Source organism: Typopeltis vanoorti, chromosome 2 (assembly GCF_054136105.1).
Source record: "Typopeltis vanoorti isolate ZY-2024b chromosome 2, IOZ_Tvanoo_1.0, whole genome shotgun sequence".
NCBI classification, from domain to species: Eukaryota; Metazoa; Arthropoda; class Arachnida; order Uropygi; family Thelyphonidae; genus Typopeltis; species Typopeltis vanoorti.
Window position 1 is genome coordinate 50,603,162 of NC_143550.1, and position 18,488 is coordinate 50,621,649.

Below are 18,488 nucleotides of genomic sequence, written 5' to 3' on the forward strand. Positions count from 1 at the left end.
TCAAACTGATAACAATCCCTGATTAGCTTATATGTCTCAATCATATCTCTCCTCTTCCTCCTATTCATAAGGCTCTGCAACTTACATTCTCTCAATCTGTCCTTGTACTTCACATTCCAAAGACTACTGACCACCTTTGTGAATCTTCTCTGGACCCTTTCCAACATATCCTCATCACCATGAAAACCCAGCAACAAATCTGTGCACAATAATCCATATGAGGCCTGATCAAGGCTTTATACAATGGCATCATAATCTCTATTTCTGTATGTCAGAGTCCTCTGCATCATTGCCATTATCTGATGTGACATCTTCCCAACTTCTGCAATGTGGCCCCTGAATTTCAGGCCCTTCTCCTCCATCACCACTCCTAGATCTCTCATTTCTTCTACTTCCTTTAAAGTTTCCCCACTGTGTATACTTTGCATCCCATTGTTGCTTACCAAATCTCAGAACATTACACTTTGCAACATTGAGCTGACAGTTCCACTTACCTGACTATTTATGCAATCTATTCAAGTCCTCCTGTTAGGCCATAACATCCGCTTGACTCTGCATTGCTCTTCCCAGTTTTGCATCATCTGCAAACAACTGCATATCGCTAGTTAAACCCATCCCAATATCATTAACATACAAATTGAACAACAATAGCCCCAAAACTGACCCCTGTGCTACACCACTAGTAACCTTCTTCTTTTGAGATACTGCACCCCCATATATAACTTTGTAATACCTATCTGATAGCCAGTCACTGATCCAACTCAGAAGTCTGTTATCCAATCCTATCTGTTTCAATTTATTTAACAGCTTATCATGTAGCAGTCCATCAAAAGCTTTTGCAAAATCCAAGTAAACCACTGTATATGCATCTCTTCTCTCCAAGGTATTTGTCATCTTGTTATAGTACATAAGTTAGTAAAACATGATCTCCTTTTATCAAACCCATGCTGATAAGCACAAACCCAACTCTGTTATCCAATCCCATCTGTTTCAGTTTATTTAACAGCTTGTCAAAATGCTGGATGTAGAGAGAGAGGTTGAAGAAACATGGAATGCAGAGTTTAGTAGATACATGGAAAAGATGTGATATGATAAAGACATTTAAGTTAAATTAAGGGGATAAAAATCCCTTATTATTTTACAGCCAGTATGCGAAACTTTAAGATCAAAAACTACGATCTAAGAGTTTCATGCCGAAGAACTATCGGCGAATCCAAGCGTAAGTGACCACCTGGTAGTACAACACCAAGGCAACTTGAAGCAAAGGTGGAGCAAGCTCCCTCACTATCCTTGATATTTTCTCATAATGTAAAAACACACAGCTCCTAGGAGATGTAATACTGCTTTACATTATGAGGAGTGGTCACTATCCAGACCGGTTTCAACCTTTTTCCCAGCTCCACCTTTGCTTCGAGTTGCTTGGTGTTGTACTACCAGGTGGTCACTTACGCTTGGATTCGCCGATAGTTCTTCGGCATGAAACTCTTAGATCGTAGTTTTTGATCTTAAAGTTTCGCATACTGGCTGTAAAATAATAAGGGATTTTTATCCCCTTAATTTAATTAACTATGCCAGAAAAAAAAAAAATAGCCGTTTGGCTTCTCATCTTAGTTATAATATAATATAATATATGGGCACACCTTTCTGGCATTCGTATAGTGAAGGTATGCAAATTCTTTTCACTTAAACTTTGATATCATCCAGGTCTAGCTACTCACTGATGAGACCTCAAAAAAAGGTTGAAACTGGTCTGGGTAATGACCTCTCCTCATAATGCAAAGCAGTATTACATCTCCTAGGAGCTGTGCGTTTTTACATTATGAGAAAATATCAAAGACATTTAAGTTACTGAGAATATTTTATCAGATTAATCCAGATGGGATTATAAAAAGAGTTGAAGGTGAGAGGCCATCCCTGGAAGTTAAGTAAGAGTGGGGTGAAAGAGAGGTATGAGGATTAGATTTTTTACATGGAGAATTCTGAGTGAATTGAATGCATTACCAGAACGTGTTGTTAATGCAAGGAGTGTTAAGGATTTTAACATTCAGTAGGATAAATATGTTGTCAGTCGAATGAATTTCACACAATGAGTTTGCTGACTCCATGGACGATGCAATAATAACTTAAATGTTTCTATCATGTCTCCTCTTTTTCATTTATCAGCTAATTTTTAAAGCCTACCAACAGTCAATCTAGTCTCAAAGGGATCATTCCACAGACCTCTCTATAATAATAGGAGAGAATAAAAAAGGTAGCAGAGAAGCAGCCTTTCAGAACAACCTGAGATATGCCATTAAGAACAGGAGATATTTTGGTATTCAGTAGGGAGAACATTCTTCTGATCTCTTTCTGACAAAAAAAAAAAAAAAAATCAGAAGTAATATTGAATGTTGCATGGTCAAAACAGCAGGATGCAAGAATTGGAGGAAAAGTAAAAAGCCAAGAGAGTGACTTATTCTGCATGCAATGATGCAGCAGACCACCATCTGAGTATGAATGCAATGGGAACAGATTTTGGACAAAAGTTACAGGAAAGAGCTTTAGTAAGAGAAAATAATATATGATTGCTGTTGACATGATGCACAATTCCTGCTTTTAGCTCTATTCAAAATCAGCTCTGGATATGCCGGCCTGGTTGGCCGAGTGATAAGTGTATCCGCTCTCCAGCTAAAAGGCTGCAGGTTTGAAATCCGCATTGGGCATGGATGTTTGTGATTGTCTGCGAAAATACTAGTGGTGGGGGACAGTAGATGGCATTGGTGTAGATGACACGATTTGCTGCAGTTGGTAGATTGAATGTTTGAGAGTTGTAGAGTAGGTGCCCTCTCTTGATGAGTCTTTGGACTCCTTGGAGGTGCCACATAATAATAATAATATGCTGATAATTTGCTTATATTTCTGGTTTTGTATAAACAGAAAAGGAAGATAGGGATCATGTTTAAAGTCACTGCAGTTTAAAATAAATTAAAGATGCCAAGAAATTATGTTCTTGGTTTAATTCCTTATCCAAGTGTAAGCAAACAATGTGTGCATGTGAAGTATCTTATGACTGGGCTACTTATATATAGAGACTAATAACCTCACATTAATTGCCTTAGTGTCCATAATGCAAAGCACACACCTTTCATATGTGTATAATGTGCATGCATTATGGGAAGGGCTGCTACCCAGACTGATTTTGACCTTTATTGAGATCTCCATAGCGAGAATCAGACCGAGAATAGATACTAAGGTCCTTATAGTCCTTATAAGGACTGGCTTAAAGGGGCGAAGCAAGAATGCTTTTCATATTCCCCGTTATCTGTAGAGGACAGTGTAGGAATAATAAGGTGTTAATGAGCTATTGAAGCTCTGATCATGGCAGGAGGGTAACAGCAACAGCCGAACCTCAGTTGAAACTTCATTGGTACAGCATTGCAATCCATTACCCTCCACGGGTATTGGATTGTCCCAATTCCTTTCTCTAGATACTAAGGTTGAAGTAACGCAGAAATCATATATTTCCCATATACAAGTAGTCAAAAGGTGTCATAATTTATTATTAAAACACTGTGGATTAGAGAAAGGTGTTGAAAGTTTTTTTCATTTTGTTATACTATAAACTATATGCTAAACTAGGTTATACTAAAAAATTACTAAGGCAATTAATGTGAAGTTATTACCCTATATACACAAGTAGCCCAGTCATGCAGATACTTCATTTGCAAACATTATTTGTTTACACTTGAATAAAGGATTAAACCATCTTTAATTTATAGTAGAACCAAGTGAAAAAACTTCCAACATTTCTCTAATCCAGAGTATTTTAATAATAAGGTGTGACACCTTTTGACTACTTGTATATTGGGAAATATATGATTTCTATATTACTTCAACCTTGGTAAAGATGAGGAAAAAATGGCACCTATCATGAAGAGAGTTTACGTGTACTTGTTACTAAAGTTACTAATCTTGCGTTTTGATTAATGTGATATTTTTTTGGGGGGGGAATTCCGAATGATTTTTAGAGGTAAGCTTTCTTTGTTTTGTGACTATTTTTGCACTTATATTGTCTAGCTGGTAGACTATTGCGTTAGCCAACGCTTGGCATTGCTGACAGTTTTCTATGGCTGCGGGATTCTCTACAGAAATTTTGCTGGCAGGTCTCTAGACCTGCAGGATTTATATTTGCGCTCATATGCAATTAAATCGATATGAGTGTGCCTGACTTGGACGTTGTCACCGACTTGCTTGATGAAGAGCCGGCTATCATACTCATTAATAAACTTCAAAAGAAGTTCAAACTGAAATGGCCTGCTAACTTGATTGATCCTAACATCATCGTTGACTCTCTTGATAAAGGGCTAGCACTCACTTTCATTAAAAAGCTTCTTAAAAAATTTGAACAAGAATTGCCTGGCTACTTAAACTTATATTCTTTAGCCGAGGTTGATGATGAAGAAAATGAAGACTCTCCTCAAATGGAGGAAAAGCTCAATTTACTGGTGTCTGCCTCTAATCCCTCTGATCAAGAAGAAACTCAAGCTCATAAGAAGCGAAAAACTCTCACTTCTGAAACCAACAAATGAAGTTGGTATGGACGAAGACTCTCCCAATTCAGACTCCTCTGCCTCTCCCAATGAGAAGGTTCCACCGATTATCCTAATGGAGAAGCAGAGATGGACAACCCTAAGAACCACCATGGTTAACCTACAAATAAATTATAGATTGGCCAAAAATGTAGATGAGGGCATAAAAATTCAGCCTGCCACGGTGGCTGATTATAGAAATCTTACAAAGGAGCTGGACGCAAGAGGAATACAATACCATACATTTTCACTTACCTCCGAAAAAAATCTGAAAGTGGTCCTCCGAGGATATTGACATGGATGAAATAGTCACTGACCTCAACTTACAGGATCTACCTCCCTTAAAGGTCAGTAAAATGTTCAGATCAAATAAGACACCTATGCCTCTAGCTTTAGTAGAGATTCATAACATTTACAAGGATATTTACAATCTAAAGTCAATCTAAAGTAAAGAGGTGGACTTAAAATCACCCCAGAACCATTGAGGAAAAGAGCATCTTCTGGGCAGTGCCACAGATGCCAGAAGTTTGGCCATGCCCAAAAGTTGTGCAAAGCTCAATACAGATGCTTAAAATGTGGCGAGAATCACCCCACAAACACTTGCACCAAGCCAAAATCCACCTCAGCAAAGTGCACTAATTGTGGCGGTCCTCACCCCTGCTAATTATAGAGGGTGTATTCATCACCCCAAAAACAGATAAAATGATCCAAATAGTCAACCTACCTCGGCATCTAGTGTGAGAGTTCCTGAAATTCAAGCTCCTCAGTTCTCCAAAAGTGAGAACATGACAACAGGTGCTCGCTCATCATTAACTGAGTCCCTTAAGAAAATGAATCTTCAACAACAAACGAGAACATATGCCGATGTGGCCCACTCCAAACAGATAGTACAAAACCAGAACCTGGCTAATCCACATTCAAATCTGATAATAATTCAAATAGCTGATAATCCTATTATCACCTCTTCTCTTGCAAATATGCTGCAGGATTTCAGCAACACAAACCCATCACTAAGTGCAAACTCAATCCATATTATCTACACTCTCTGATGCATAGGGAAAAAATCACTCCAGATTCACTTAGGATTATCACTTGGAACACCATGGTATCAAAAACAAAGTGTTGGAAATCCAGGAATTCAATAATATATATAATCCAGATATACTTCTAATCAATGAAACTCTGAGGCCTGCTGACAACCTAAAAATCAGAGGGTATCAGGTTTACAGAAACAACAGACTTGGGTATAGAGGTGGAGGTACAGCAACCCTTATCAAAAACTATATAAACCATCATTCAATAACCAACCCTGCAACCACCAATCTCGAAATCACAGGCATTAATGTCCTCACAAACTCAGTTGGAAACCTAAAAATTTTTGCTGCTTACAACCCGCCAACAAAAACATTGTTGACCTCAGATCTGGATGCCATCCTTGGCGTAAAAGGACTGGTCATCATCACTGGAGACTTCAATGCAAAACATCCTGCCTGGAGCAGAAAATCTACCAACAAAAATGGCCGCATTCTGTTTAACTATTCAAGTTCCAATTGCATAGCTGTGGCTGGTCCTTCAATACCAACTCATCTCAGTCCAATTGGCTCCTCCGACATCCTAGACATAGTTGTCCTCCAAAATGTCAAATTGCAGTACAACTTGGACTCACTTGACGAATTAACCTCTGACCACAACCCTATTCTGCTCCAATTAGGCAATCAGAAGGGACTGTTTCCCCCCCCCCCCCCACCTCACACATTCATACCTTGGGAAAAATTATCTAATGTGCTCCCAAACTACTTTGGTCCTGTTCCTCATATTAACTCTAAGGAACAAATCGATGCTGCAGTCAATAAATTTACTCAACAAATCAATGCAGCCTTATCATCTATCAACTCAAATACACCTGTTTCTAAGCCTAAAAGACTTCCAGAAGAGATTATGAACTTAATCAGGGGTGAAAAATATGGCAAGAAAGAGATACTTTAATACCAGGGTTCCCCAAGATAAAAAGTTACTTAACAGGTTGAATAGTGCAGTGAGAGATACACTGAAGGATCACAGAAACAAACTATGGGAAGATAAATTAGCTTCCATTTTCACTCGACGATCAAACCATTTGGAAACTTAAGAAATATCAAAAATAAAAACAAAACTCTTCCTCCTCTCAAATCGGATTTAGGCATAGTTCACTCAGATGCTGAAAAAGCCAAAACTATAGTTAAAAACTTAGAAAAGCAGTGCAGTCCTTCATATGATAACCTAAACTTCAATCATATGTATAAAATCCACCGCCACGTCAGATACGTGCTAAAACGGTAATGATACCTGTACCAGCCAACTCTCACCTACTTCTCCAGCTAAAATCTACGACATCATACAGAATTTAAAGAATAAAAAAGCTCCTGGACCTGACGGCATTCCTAATAAAGTTATTAAACTGCTACCCCGAAAGGCCATCGTACATCTTACAATAATAATAAATGCCATGCTTAGATTTAAATACTTTCCCTATGCTTGGAAGTTGGCAGATGTGGTCCCTATTTATAAGCCTGGTAAGGACCCACAACTGAAACAAAGTTATCGCCCTATCAGTCTGATTTCCAATTTGGGCAAAATCGCTGAAAAAGTCAGCCTCTCCAAAATTCAAGTTTCAGTAAATAAGCTAAATATCCTTCCTATAGAGCAGTTTGGTTTCTGCAAACTCCACAACATTACTCAACAAATCCATAGACCAGTTGAATACATTACCACCAGTTTCAACTGGCATCAATACACCGGAGCAGTCCTTCTTGTTTTAGAGAAGGCCTTCGACAAATTATGGCATTTTGGACTCCTATACAAGCTGATTTTAGTCGGCATTCCATTGGATATGATCCACCTCATAAAGTCCTTTCTTTCTGGAAGATGCATGCAAGTTAAACTAAATGGGGCAGTGTCTACCCAGCGGTGGATCTTGGCTTGAGTGCCTCAAGGATCCTTCCTGGCGCTGATACTTTTCTCGATTTACATGGCAGACATCCCGCATAATCCAATGTCATCTATCATTGCCCTCGATACAGCAATACTGGCCAGATCTCTTAAACCGCATCTTCTTACAAAGAAATTACAAGATAACCTTCTGAAACTGGAACACTGGTTCTCCACTTGGAGACTGAAAGTAAACCCTCAAAAAAGCAGCGCTCTGCAGTTCACAAAAAATTCAATATCTCCCAAAGAAGACATCTTTCTATTTAACATCAAAATTCCCTGGAAAACAGAAGCCAAATACCTCGGTATACTCCTAGATAGAAAACTAACCTTCAGCCTGCATACAAAATCCTTATGTGCAAAGGCATCAAAAGTTATTGCTCAGCTCTATCCTCTTATCAATAGGAACAGCAAACTAGATATTAAAATCAAATTGATCCTCTATCAGTTGATGATTTGTCCCATTATCACTTATGCATTTCCCCCACCTGGAGCTATACTTCAAGCTCAAATATCCTTAAACTGCAAAGATTGCAAAACAAATGCCTACGCATGATCTTAAATGCACCATGGTACATTAGAAATGTTCAACTTCATCGAGACACAAATATCCCTTATATCTACTCTTTCCTGCAATCTCTCGCAGTAAAGTACTTCTCAAAATCGTCCTCGCATCCAAATGAATTAGTCCAACAAGCAGCAAATTATGATGAATCGGAATTATGCAAATATAGACGACCTAAGGCCATTGTAGTTCCCTTTTAGGATCTATAACTTGCCACTCGGGCTGAGCATGTAGCTCAAAAATTTCTCCCTACACAGTAGTAACTTATCAGATAGCAGGGATAAAAAGCATTATGCTTCACCCTTATAGACAGTAACGTTCTGCGTTCTGCAACCTTGGTCAAAAACAGAGCCAGGAAAAGATTTCGTAACACTTGTGCACCACAAGACTTACTGGGAGCACGCAAGGCTCACAGAGACCATCTATGGGAAGAAAAGTTAGCCTCTATCTCACCTACTGATCACTCTGTCTGGGGATTACTAAGAAATATCAAAAACAAAGGTAAATCTCTTCCCCCAATACTCTCTGACCAAGGCCTTGTACACACTGATGCAGACAAGGCAGAGGCCATGGCAAGAAATTTGGAAGAGCAGTGCAAACCTGCATATGGAAATCTAGACTTCATTCACATATATAAAATTCACAGACTGGTCAGACACTCACTCAAACTTCCTGATACCAGTACTGACCACATTGCACCCACATCACCTGGTGAAATATATAATATTATTAAAAACTTAAAGACAAAAAAGCTCCTGGACCAGACGGCATTTCAAACAGGGTGATCAAGCTGTAGTGCACCTGACCATTATAATAAATGCAATCTTAAGATTTCACTATTTTCCTTCCACCTGGAAACTGCCTGATGTAATCCCTATACATAAGCCAGGCAATGACCCACACCTACCGCAAAATTATCGTCCAATCAGTCTTATCTCCAACCTGGGTAAGGTTGCAGAGTAGGTCATCCTCTCACGACTCCAAACCTCAGTAAATGACCTAAGCATCCTCCCTAAAGAACAGTTCGGTTTTTGGCAACACCATAGTACTACCCAGAAAATCCACAGAATTGTGGAATACATCAACACCAGCTATAACTAGCGCCAGTGCATAGGAGCTGTTTTTCTAGACCTATCCAAAGCATTTGACAAAATTTGGCATTTCGGACTCCTATACAAACTTATCTCAGCTGGTATCTCACTAAAAATGGTTCATCTAATCTGTTCATATCTTCAGAATAGATTAATACAAGTCAAAATCAATGGTTTTACCTCATCCCAGTGCCATATCTTCGCTGGAGTGCTGCAGGGATCCCTATAGCTCCATTGCTGTTTTCTATATACATGTCAGACATCTTGCACAATCCAATGTCTTCCATTATGGCCCTGTATGCGGACGATACAGCAATACTAACTAGATCTCTCCAACCACATTTCATTACCAGAAAGCTTCAAGAAAACCTTCTAAAGTTGGAGGGTTGGTTCTCCAAATGGGGATTGGAAGTGAACCTCCAAAAAAGCTCAGTCATTTCTTTCTCGAAAAGGCTAGTATCTCCTGCAGGAGATGTATTACTATTCAATACTAAAATTCCCTGGCAGACAGAAACAAAATACCTGGGTGTAATTCTCGACAAAAAGCTAACTTTCAACCAACACATCAAGTCTGCATACGCAAAGGCATCTAAAACCATCGCTCAGATCTATCTGCTAATTAATAGAAATAGCAAGCTAAGTAACAGAATCAAATTGCAGCTATACCAGATGACGATTAATCCTATCATTACCTAGCCTCTTCAGCCTGGAGCCACACCTCTAATACTAACATTATCAAAATATGAGTACAGAACAAGTGCTTGAGAATGATTCTGAATGCCCCATGGTATGTATGAAACAATCAACTTCATAGAGATACAAATATTCCCTATATTTTCTCTTTTCTACAATCTTTAGCATCTAAGTTATTCCTAATGATGTCTATACACCCCAACGATTTGGTTCAGCAAGCTGCAGCATACGAGGCAACGGATATATTCAAACATAGAAGACCAAAAGCTATTTTAACCTGTAGCGATGCATAATCTCCATGTCTAATCAGGGCAAGCAAACTGCTCATAAATTTTACCCTCACTGTAACCATAACAGATAGCAGGGAATATGAAAAGCATCTTGCTTCACCCCCCTAAAGACATAAATGTCAATTGTCAACCTTGGTATTTCTTCTGGGTCTGGCTCCCACTGACGGTAGCTTGCTTCCTAGAGAGTAGTAAGGTTCTACTTGGTGGCTGGTTTTTGCCTGTCATTTGGTGGGGCCACAACTGAGTTTCCTGTCCTGGAGCAATTAAGGTCAAGAGTGGTGAGTTTAGTAGGATCCTTTAGGGTCACTTAGTGAAATTTAGAGTAATCTTGTAGATCACTCCGAATTTTTGGAAAAGTATCCCCATGCTTTAACAAAGTTCAATAAAGGGTACTGGCCCTTCCCATAATGCACAGCATTATATACATACATCCAAAAGGGTGTGTGTGTTTTTCACTGTGAGATATTAAGGCAATTAATGTGAAGTTATTAGCTTCTATATACAAGTAGCCCAGTCATGAAGATACTTCACATGCAAACATTGTTTGCATGTGAATTGTTTGCTTACACTTGGATAAAGGATTAAACCAAGAATATCATTTCTTGGCATTTTTAATTTATAGTATAACCAAGTGAAAAAAAAACTTCCAACATCACTGCAGTTTGTCCAATTCTTTTCATGTACTGCCTTGGCACACTTCTTGGAGAATCACAGCTTAATAAGGGATGGAAATTTGAAGTGAAGAAAATGAATGTTTCCATACAGTAAGAACTGCTTTATGTATATGCTCAGTGCAAATGTTTAGATCCAAAAAAACAGAAATCAGACATAGAATTCATGAAAATCATTCCACCTGCATTCTTATAAGGACAAGACAACACTTGGATGAAAGTGGCTATGTGAGTGTTGCTGAATGTGAGAAGAAATCTCACATATATCTCTCCGATATAGCCTGGCTGGCCGAGTGGTAGCGGATCCGCTCTACAGCTAAAGGGGCTGCGGGCTTGAATCTGGCAATGGGCATGGATGTTTGTGATTGTCTGTGAAAATGGTGGTGGTGGTGGATGGCGTTGGTGTAGTTGGTGGATTGAGTGGTGGAGACAGAGTTGTAGAGCAAGCGCCCTCCCTCGATGAGTCTTTGGACTCCCTGGAGGAATCAAATAATAATAATAAATCATATAGTGGGCAGTAGATGGCGTTGATGGAGATGATTCGTAGTAGAGGTTAGGTGTAGAGACAGTTGTAGATGTCCTCCCACGATGAGTCTTCGGACTCCTTGGAGGTATCAGGAATAATAATAATAATAATAATATTCAGAAAAAAAAAAAAAACTGCCTGCATGGCAAACAGCATTCACAGTATATAGTTAGAAGAGTCACTAATGGGGAGGAGAACTAGTGTTTGGAAAGTGGTTAGGGCTACTGTGATATTCTGATAGGCATATGAACAATTTGTGTTAGATCACTGATAATAGCAAATTCTCAGTATTTCAATCTGCAGAGTTGGAAAAGGAAAGGCATTTCGAGTTATGAATATTAACATCTCCAAGGAAGATGATCTCACTATTAGGAAAGATGAACGGAAGAAAATCAATATTTACAAAAGGGAAATCAAACTGTTCAGACTGGTTGGTGGCATTACAAGAGTGACAGAGACAGCCAATGAATTTGATAATTTTAATAGTGATATTTTTAGAGCTTCCAACTTAGAAAAGAGGTCTTTAAGTTGGAAGCTCTCTGGCATAGTATATATATATATATATATATATATATATATATATTTTTATGAAAAAAATTGAATGACTAGAACCGAGATTTAATTAAAAAGGTTTTAATATAAACACACTACTAGTTTCAGCCTGTAACAGCCTTCTTCAGGTGACATTATAAAAGAAAAAACACTAAACATTGAGGGTTAAAAGACTATGAAAAACATAGACAGTCTTTATACATAATTAGCATTAAAACGTTGTAGTTGTATTCGTCTTTTAACCCCCAATGTTTAGTGTTTTTTCTTTTATAATGTCACCTGAAGTAGGCTGTTACAGGCCGAAACTAGTAGTGTGTTTATATTAAAACCTTTTTAATTAAATCTCGGTTCTAGTCATTCAATTTTTTTTCATAAAACTATGTATGTTAACCGAGTCAATGATCATTCTGTCATATATATATATATATATATATATATATATATATATATATATATATATATCAGTGCAAACATATGCATAAATGTCACTTTGAGATGAAAAGAGTCAAAGAGTGTGTGTGATTGGGTAAATGCAAAGAATAGCATTTGAGGAAAGTGAAATTTGTGTTTGTTAGGAAAAGTATCTCATACAGAGTGGAGAATGAACATTGTTGCATGTGGAACTAAGACCATGCATATTTTTAAAGTGAATATGAAAGGCTTTAAGAGGTTTGTCTTTATGTAATCTATCTTTAAAACTGAAAGAGACATGAAATATACAGGTTATTTCAAAATTATGTATATACACTTTAAATATTTCTATTTAGTGAAAAATATGAATAATTTGAATGTTTTTTTTTTATATTTTATAGCTAAATCGCACATTTTTTTTACAATAAACAAAACTTAGTGGAGATGCTCAAACTGCTCCCCTTCAACGTGAATACGTAAGTGACATCTCTCTCTCTCTCTCTCTCTCCAACAGTTCCATAAGTACTAAGGTACAAGTCAGATGAAATGTTTTGTGCTTGCGTGTTGCTGTATTGCTCACCACATTTTCTCCGACATTCACAGTTTGCAAACTTGATATGATTTTTTTTCCCAATGGGATAGTTGAAAAATCACACGCAACAAAATCTAAAGATGAGAGATCTGGAGACCTTGGAAGATATTTGATTGGCTGTCAATCAGGTATCAGCATGTGCATGTTGGGTATGGTGGAGTGGTATTTCAAATGAGGAAGGCTGCTAATGAAGAGCATGCAGTGATCTGTTTTGAGACCATTATTGTTTAACCTGTATGTTAATGACAATGGAACCAGCTTAACTGGAGATGTGTAGCAGTTTGCCAATGATGCAAAGTTAGGAAGTGTATGAGAAATAGAGTAGATGTTGTGGCCTTGCAGGAGGATATGAATCAACTATGTGAATGGGCAAATGAGTGGAGCTATCAGTTTAATATTGCAAAGTGGAAGACTTTGAAATTTTGTAGAGATGCAGAGTATACAATTAATGGAGAAATTTTGAATGAGGCTAAGAAGATGAGAGATCTAGGAGTGATGGTGGACAGATATTTAAAGTTTGGAGGTCGCATTGCTAAAACTGTAAGAACACCCCAATGGACTATGGCAATAATGAAGCGGACATTGACATGCAAAAACAAAGTTCCCTAGTATAAGGCTTTGATCAGGCCACATATGAATTACTGTGCACAGATTTGGTTGTCTGGTTTTCTGAGGGATGTGAATGTGCTAAAGAAGTATAAAGAATGTTTATGTTTTGTCAGATCTATGAAATGTCAGATACAAGAAGAGATTGAAGGAATGCAACTTACAGAACCTTTTGAATAGATGAAGAGGGGATATGATTGAAACATATAAGTTGGTGAGGGGTTGTTACCAGATTAATGTAGAGGGGATTTTTTATAGAGTAGAGGGAGGAAAGGGTACAACCAGAGGCCATTCCTGGAAGCTGTATAAGGAGGGCATGAGCACGGGAGTGAGAAGCAGATTCTTTGTTTGGAGAATGTGGTGAGTGCAGAAACTATGAATGGGTTTAAGACATGGTTTGATTATTTTTTTTGCATGAGAAAGTATAGACCTCCTAATGTCTTCTGACTCCATGGAGATTAGATGTTAATAATAATATTTAAAAACTTTATTCAGGATGGAAGACTGAGTGTTTTCTATCCTTTCTATTGTATCTGTTATTTTTTAAAATTAGTTTAATGTAAAGAATATGTGTTTTAGTTTTAAAATACAAAGTCCATCTTGAATAAAATATATAAATTCCATTGAATGAAATATAAACATTTTTAAAGTATGTATACATAATTTTGAAGCACCTTGAACAGAAGGCTTTTTTACTAAGCCATGGAGAGGTAGCATGAATCATGTGGTGAGAGATCTTTTTGATATTTAAGTAACAAATGGATTTAGATAACCAGTCAGTGGATTGGGGAACTGGCTGTCCAGGGGTATGGAAAAGCAGTATCAAGGAGGGGAAAATGTTGTGAGTGAGGTTCCATAGGGCTTAGTAATGGATTATTACCATTCAACCTTAATATCAGTGATATTATTAATGGACTGAAAAATTATTTTTTTAACATATATTGATTCCATAAGAGGTTGCAAAACCTATACCTGTGTGGGCTGGTGGCTAGAGATGGGAGGAACCTACTGATGTGTTTTCTGAACAACTGAAGGTTAGAATCTTTAAAAAAAATATATGAAGAAGACTGTTCCGGAGCATGGAGCTAGAAGAGACGAAAGAGGAGAATGAGAAGTTGGTTATATTGACCAGCAGCTATTCATACGTCGTATGTTAGAGTTTGCATATGGTGTAAAGCTTCAGAAAGTTATTAAAATCAGTATCATGTAATGGCTCTTCAGGAGAATTTGAATAAGCAGACTATGTAGGTGGATGATAATTTAATGTAGCTAAGTTGTAGGTTTTTGGGAATTTTGGGATCCACAAATGGCAGACTGCATATTCTACTGATGAAACTGTACTGGAGCATAGGGACTGCAGTAATGGCGAACAGAAAGTTAAAGTTCAGAGAAATACATTGCAAAGGCAATCGAGAGGACTATTGCAATAGTAAGAAGGACCATCACCAGCAAAAATAAAGGTGTGGTACTTCCATTGTATAAAATCCTCATCAAACCATATCTGGACTAGTGTGCTCGTATCTGGTTGCCAGGATTTGAAGGAAATCAAGAAGCTTTAGAGAGACAGATGGGGGGGGGGGGGGAGAGAAGAAGCAGACAATGATACTAGAACTATGAAATGTTAGCTATGTGGATAAATCAATGCCACTTAATCTGTAGAGTGTGGTCGATGGAAGGGAAGATATGATTCAGACATATTAGTTACTGAAGCATTTACCAGAAGGATATGAGATTTTTCGATGGTTAAACAAGGGGAAAGGGGCAAGCAGCCACTGAGCTGTGAAAGGGAGTATATACAAGAATAATTAATTATATATTGCGATAAATATATAAATGCATAACTCTCTATATCAATTCTTAAGGATATCTTTTAAGTTCCTAGCAGGAAATGGCATATAAGAAATCTGGGATTCTGAAGAAGAACTGCTGATGTGCAATTTTTAAATGTCCTTCGAACTGGAGAGGTTATAATTCCATAGTACATTAGGACTGGGGTGACCTAAAACGGATTTATTAAATACATTGCACAACAAGAAATTATATTCTTGTTTGTTACGAATATAATTTGCTCTGAAGTCAAATTTACAGAAACAGGATATATTTCATTGTCAAGTCTAATTTATGTAAATATGTATATTATAATTATTATTATGGAGGCATCTCCATGGAGTCAGAAGACTCATTGCGTGAGACCTAAACTACCCACAAAATACCTATCATACTTCTTCTTGAACTTATTTACAGACAAAGCACTCACACACTGAGTTAGGCAACACATTCCATTCATTTATCAGTCTCCAAGCAAAAAATTAACCACACTCTTACTTAATTTCCAGGGATGACCTCTTGTTCTTCCACCACTATCCCACTGCTGAAATATTTCCCCTGAATCAATCTTATAAAAACCTTTTAGTAATTTAAATGTTTCTATCATATCCCCTCTTCTCTGCCTATCAACTAACCTCTGTAATCCACAAACTCACATACTATCAATGTAGGGAGCATTCCTTACACCGCTCACCAACTTCGTTACTCCCCTCTGAATCTTTTCTACCACTCCCTCATCTCTAAGGAATCTGGATGACAAGACCTGAGCACAGTAATCAAGATGCGGCCTTATAAAGAGGAATAATAACTTCTTTATCTGTCAAGTAATCCTATAATGTCAAGTAATCCTATAAGCTATCTTGGACACCTTAATAATATGCTTTCTGAACTTCAACTCCCTATCCACTAACACTCCCAAGTCCCTAGCCTCACCAATCTCTTGGAATATCATTCCATCAATGCGGTACACAGCTGGTAATCTTTTAATCTCAAAATGCATAACTTCACACTTTTCCACATTGAACTGACATCCATTACCTTTTGCCCATTTTGACAGCTTCTTTGAATCATTTTGAAAGTTCTCTACATCAGTTGGTTAATTATTATGCTACCCAACTTTGCATCATCAGCAAACAACTGAATATCTCCCTTCAAGTCATTTCCTATATCATTTATGTACAAATTAACAATAATGGTCCAAGCACAGAGCCTTCAGGCACACCACTGGTCACCTGCTTCATCCTGGACTCTGCTCCTCCATACACTACTTTTTGGGATCTGTCCATGAGCCTTTCTCTTATCCATATCACCAGTTTAATATCCATCCCCATTTGTTCTAATTTGTGCAACAGTATTCCATGGGATATTCTGTCAAAAGCCTTAGCAAAATCCAGAAGTATCACTGTGTAGCCATACCCCCCCCCCCATCCAACTCAGCTGTCAGTCTATTATAAAAAGTTAATAAATTACATACTAAGGTAGGACTGACCTTTAACAAAACCATGTTGGCCACCATAGAGTATCATATTCTTTTCCACCCATTCTGGAATTCTGTCCGTAACTAACTCTTCCAATACTTTTACCATTCCCAAGGTGGTGATTGGTCTGTAATTTGCTACTGCAGTGAGCCTTCTTTATGCAAAGGAACCAGTGGCGCACTCAGGATTTAATCTTGGAGGGAGCCGAGCACTCAAGATTTAATCTTGGGGGGGGATCTGACTGAGCATCTGCAGTGATCGCCAATACATGATATGCGTGATCTCCTCTGGCCTGGCTCGGGCAAACGAAGTAGCTCCCGAGCACTACTTCATTCACCTTGCGTTCAGAGTGGCCAGGATTCCAGAGCGCTATAGGGTACTCCCACCTTATGTGACCGCTAATTCATAAGTAGCATAGAAATAGAAGACACGACATAACATAAATTAAAAAAAAAAATGAATTTTAATTAGGGATAGATTTTTAGAAATTTTTCTAGTGTTTTTTCCTTTTTCTTTTGGAGGGGGGGGCCAGGGCCCCTTGGTCCCCTTCCTGGTTGCGCCAATGAAAGGAACTATTTTATCTCCCTTCCAGTCCCTAGGGGACCATACCAGAGCTCGAACTTAAGTTAAATAACCAAGAGGCCTTGACTACTCCTTTGCACATTCACATAATATCCGAGCTGATATTCCATCCAAACCTACAGCAGTGTTTGCATTTAAATTCTGCAATATCCTACGTACCTCTGATTCATTAACTTAGGATATAGCAGAATTGAAATGTAAATATATGAATCATAACTGATTTTCATATCAGTTATTGCTACAGAAGAGACAGAAATATCCTCACTCGGAAGATATACTTTTGAAAAGTGGTCACTCAGTAATAATAAATATAATTCAATGTCAAGTCTAATTAACTTTCTACCTCAGCGGGGGAGAAACAAAACAGATTTATGTCTTTTATCTCAAACATGCATAAACTGCACTTCTCAAATGTAAACCTTCCTGAAGAAACCTGACTGAAAATGGGTAACAAATGCATCGTTTTCAAAATCCGCAGAAGGGTAAGATAACGATTTGTTAACAAAAAGTGGTTACTATAGCAACCAAATACCAAGAAACATTAAAATTTAAATAAATTCAGCTATACACTTTACCCGCAACAATACATTTTGACCGTAATATATTCGGCATATTAGGCATATTGAAAATATAATATCCACGAAGACTGACAACAATTTAGACCACTAATCGCATCAACACAGATTTTAAAGTAGAAATGCCAACATCAGATAATGAGCATCATGTAGCGCAGGTACGATGCGTTGTAAAGTAGCCAATATATAGCCAGATTTATTTGTTATTTAAAAATAAATAAATAAATAAAAACTAATCCTTTTAATCCCCAAAGAAAGTATGCAGAGCTCCTTTAGCCTAAGTAACTTTTTGAGGACAGCTTGGAAATTGTATAAAATCAGTTAATTTAATAAATAATAATAAATTAATAATCAGCTAACGCCTTTTATTCCCTTATATGGAGTAGGCGAAGCCAGTTAGTTTAATTTCCATGTAAAATGAATGACCTATATGAGATGAAATAAACCTCCATTCCAGTGTAGTTTTATTAAAAATAAATTAAATTAAAACACCG

The 18,488-nt window shown here is 37.7% G+C and overlaps 1 protein-coding gene across 2 annotated transcripts in view; it reads right to left on the bottom strand.

Moving 5' to 3' along the window:
• Window positions 1–18,129, bottom strand: part of LOC150109005 (intraflagellar transport protein 27 homolog) — a 92,651-nt gene extending 74,522 nt beyond the window's left edge. For both annotated transcript variants that reach the window (XM_090404952.1, XM_090404943.1), the window contains exon 1: window positions 17,995–18,129. In XM_090404952.1, coding sequence (XP_090261078.1) covers window positions 17,995–18,040 — 46 coding nt within the window. In that variant the 5' untranslated portion in view covers window positions 18,041–18,129. The remainder of the gene's footprint in view (window positions 1–17,994) is intronic.
• Window positions 18,130–18,488: the final 359 nt, after the last annotated feature.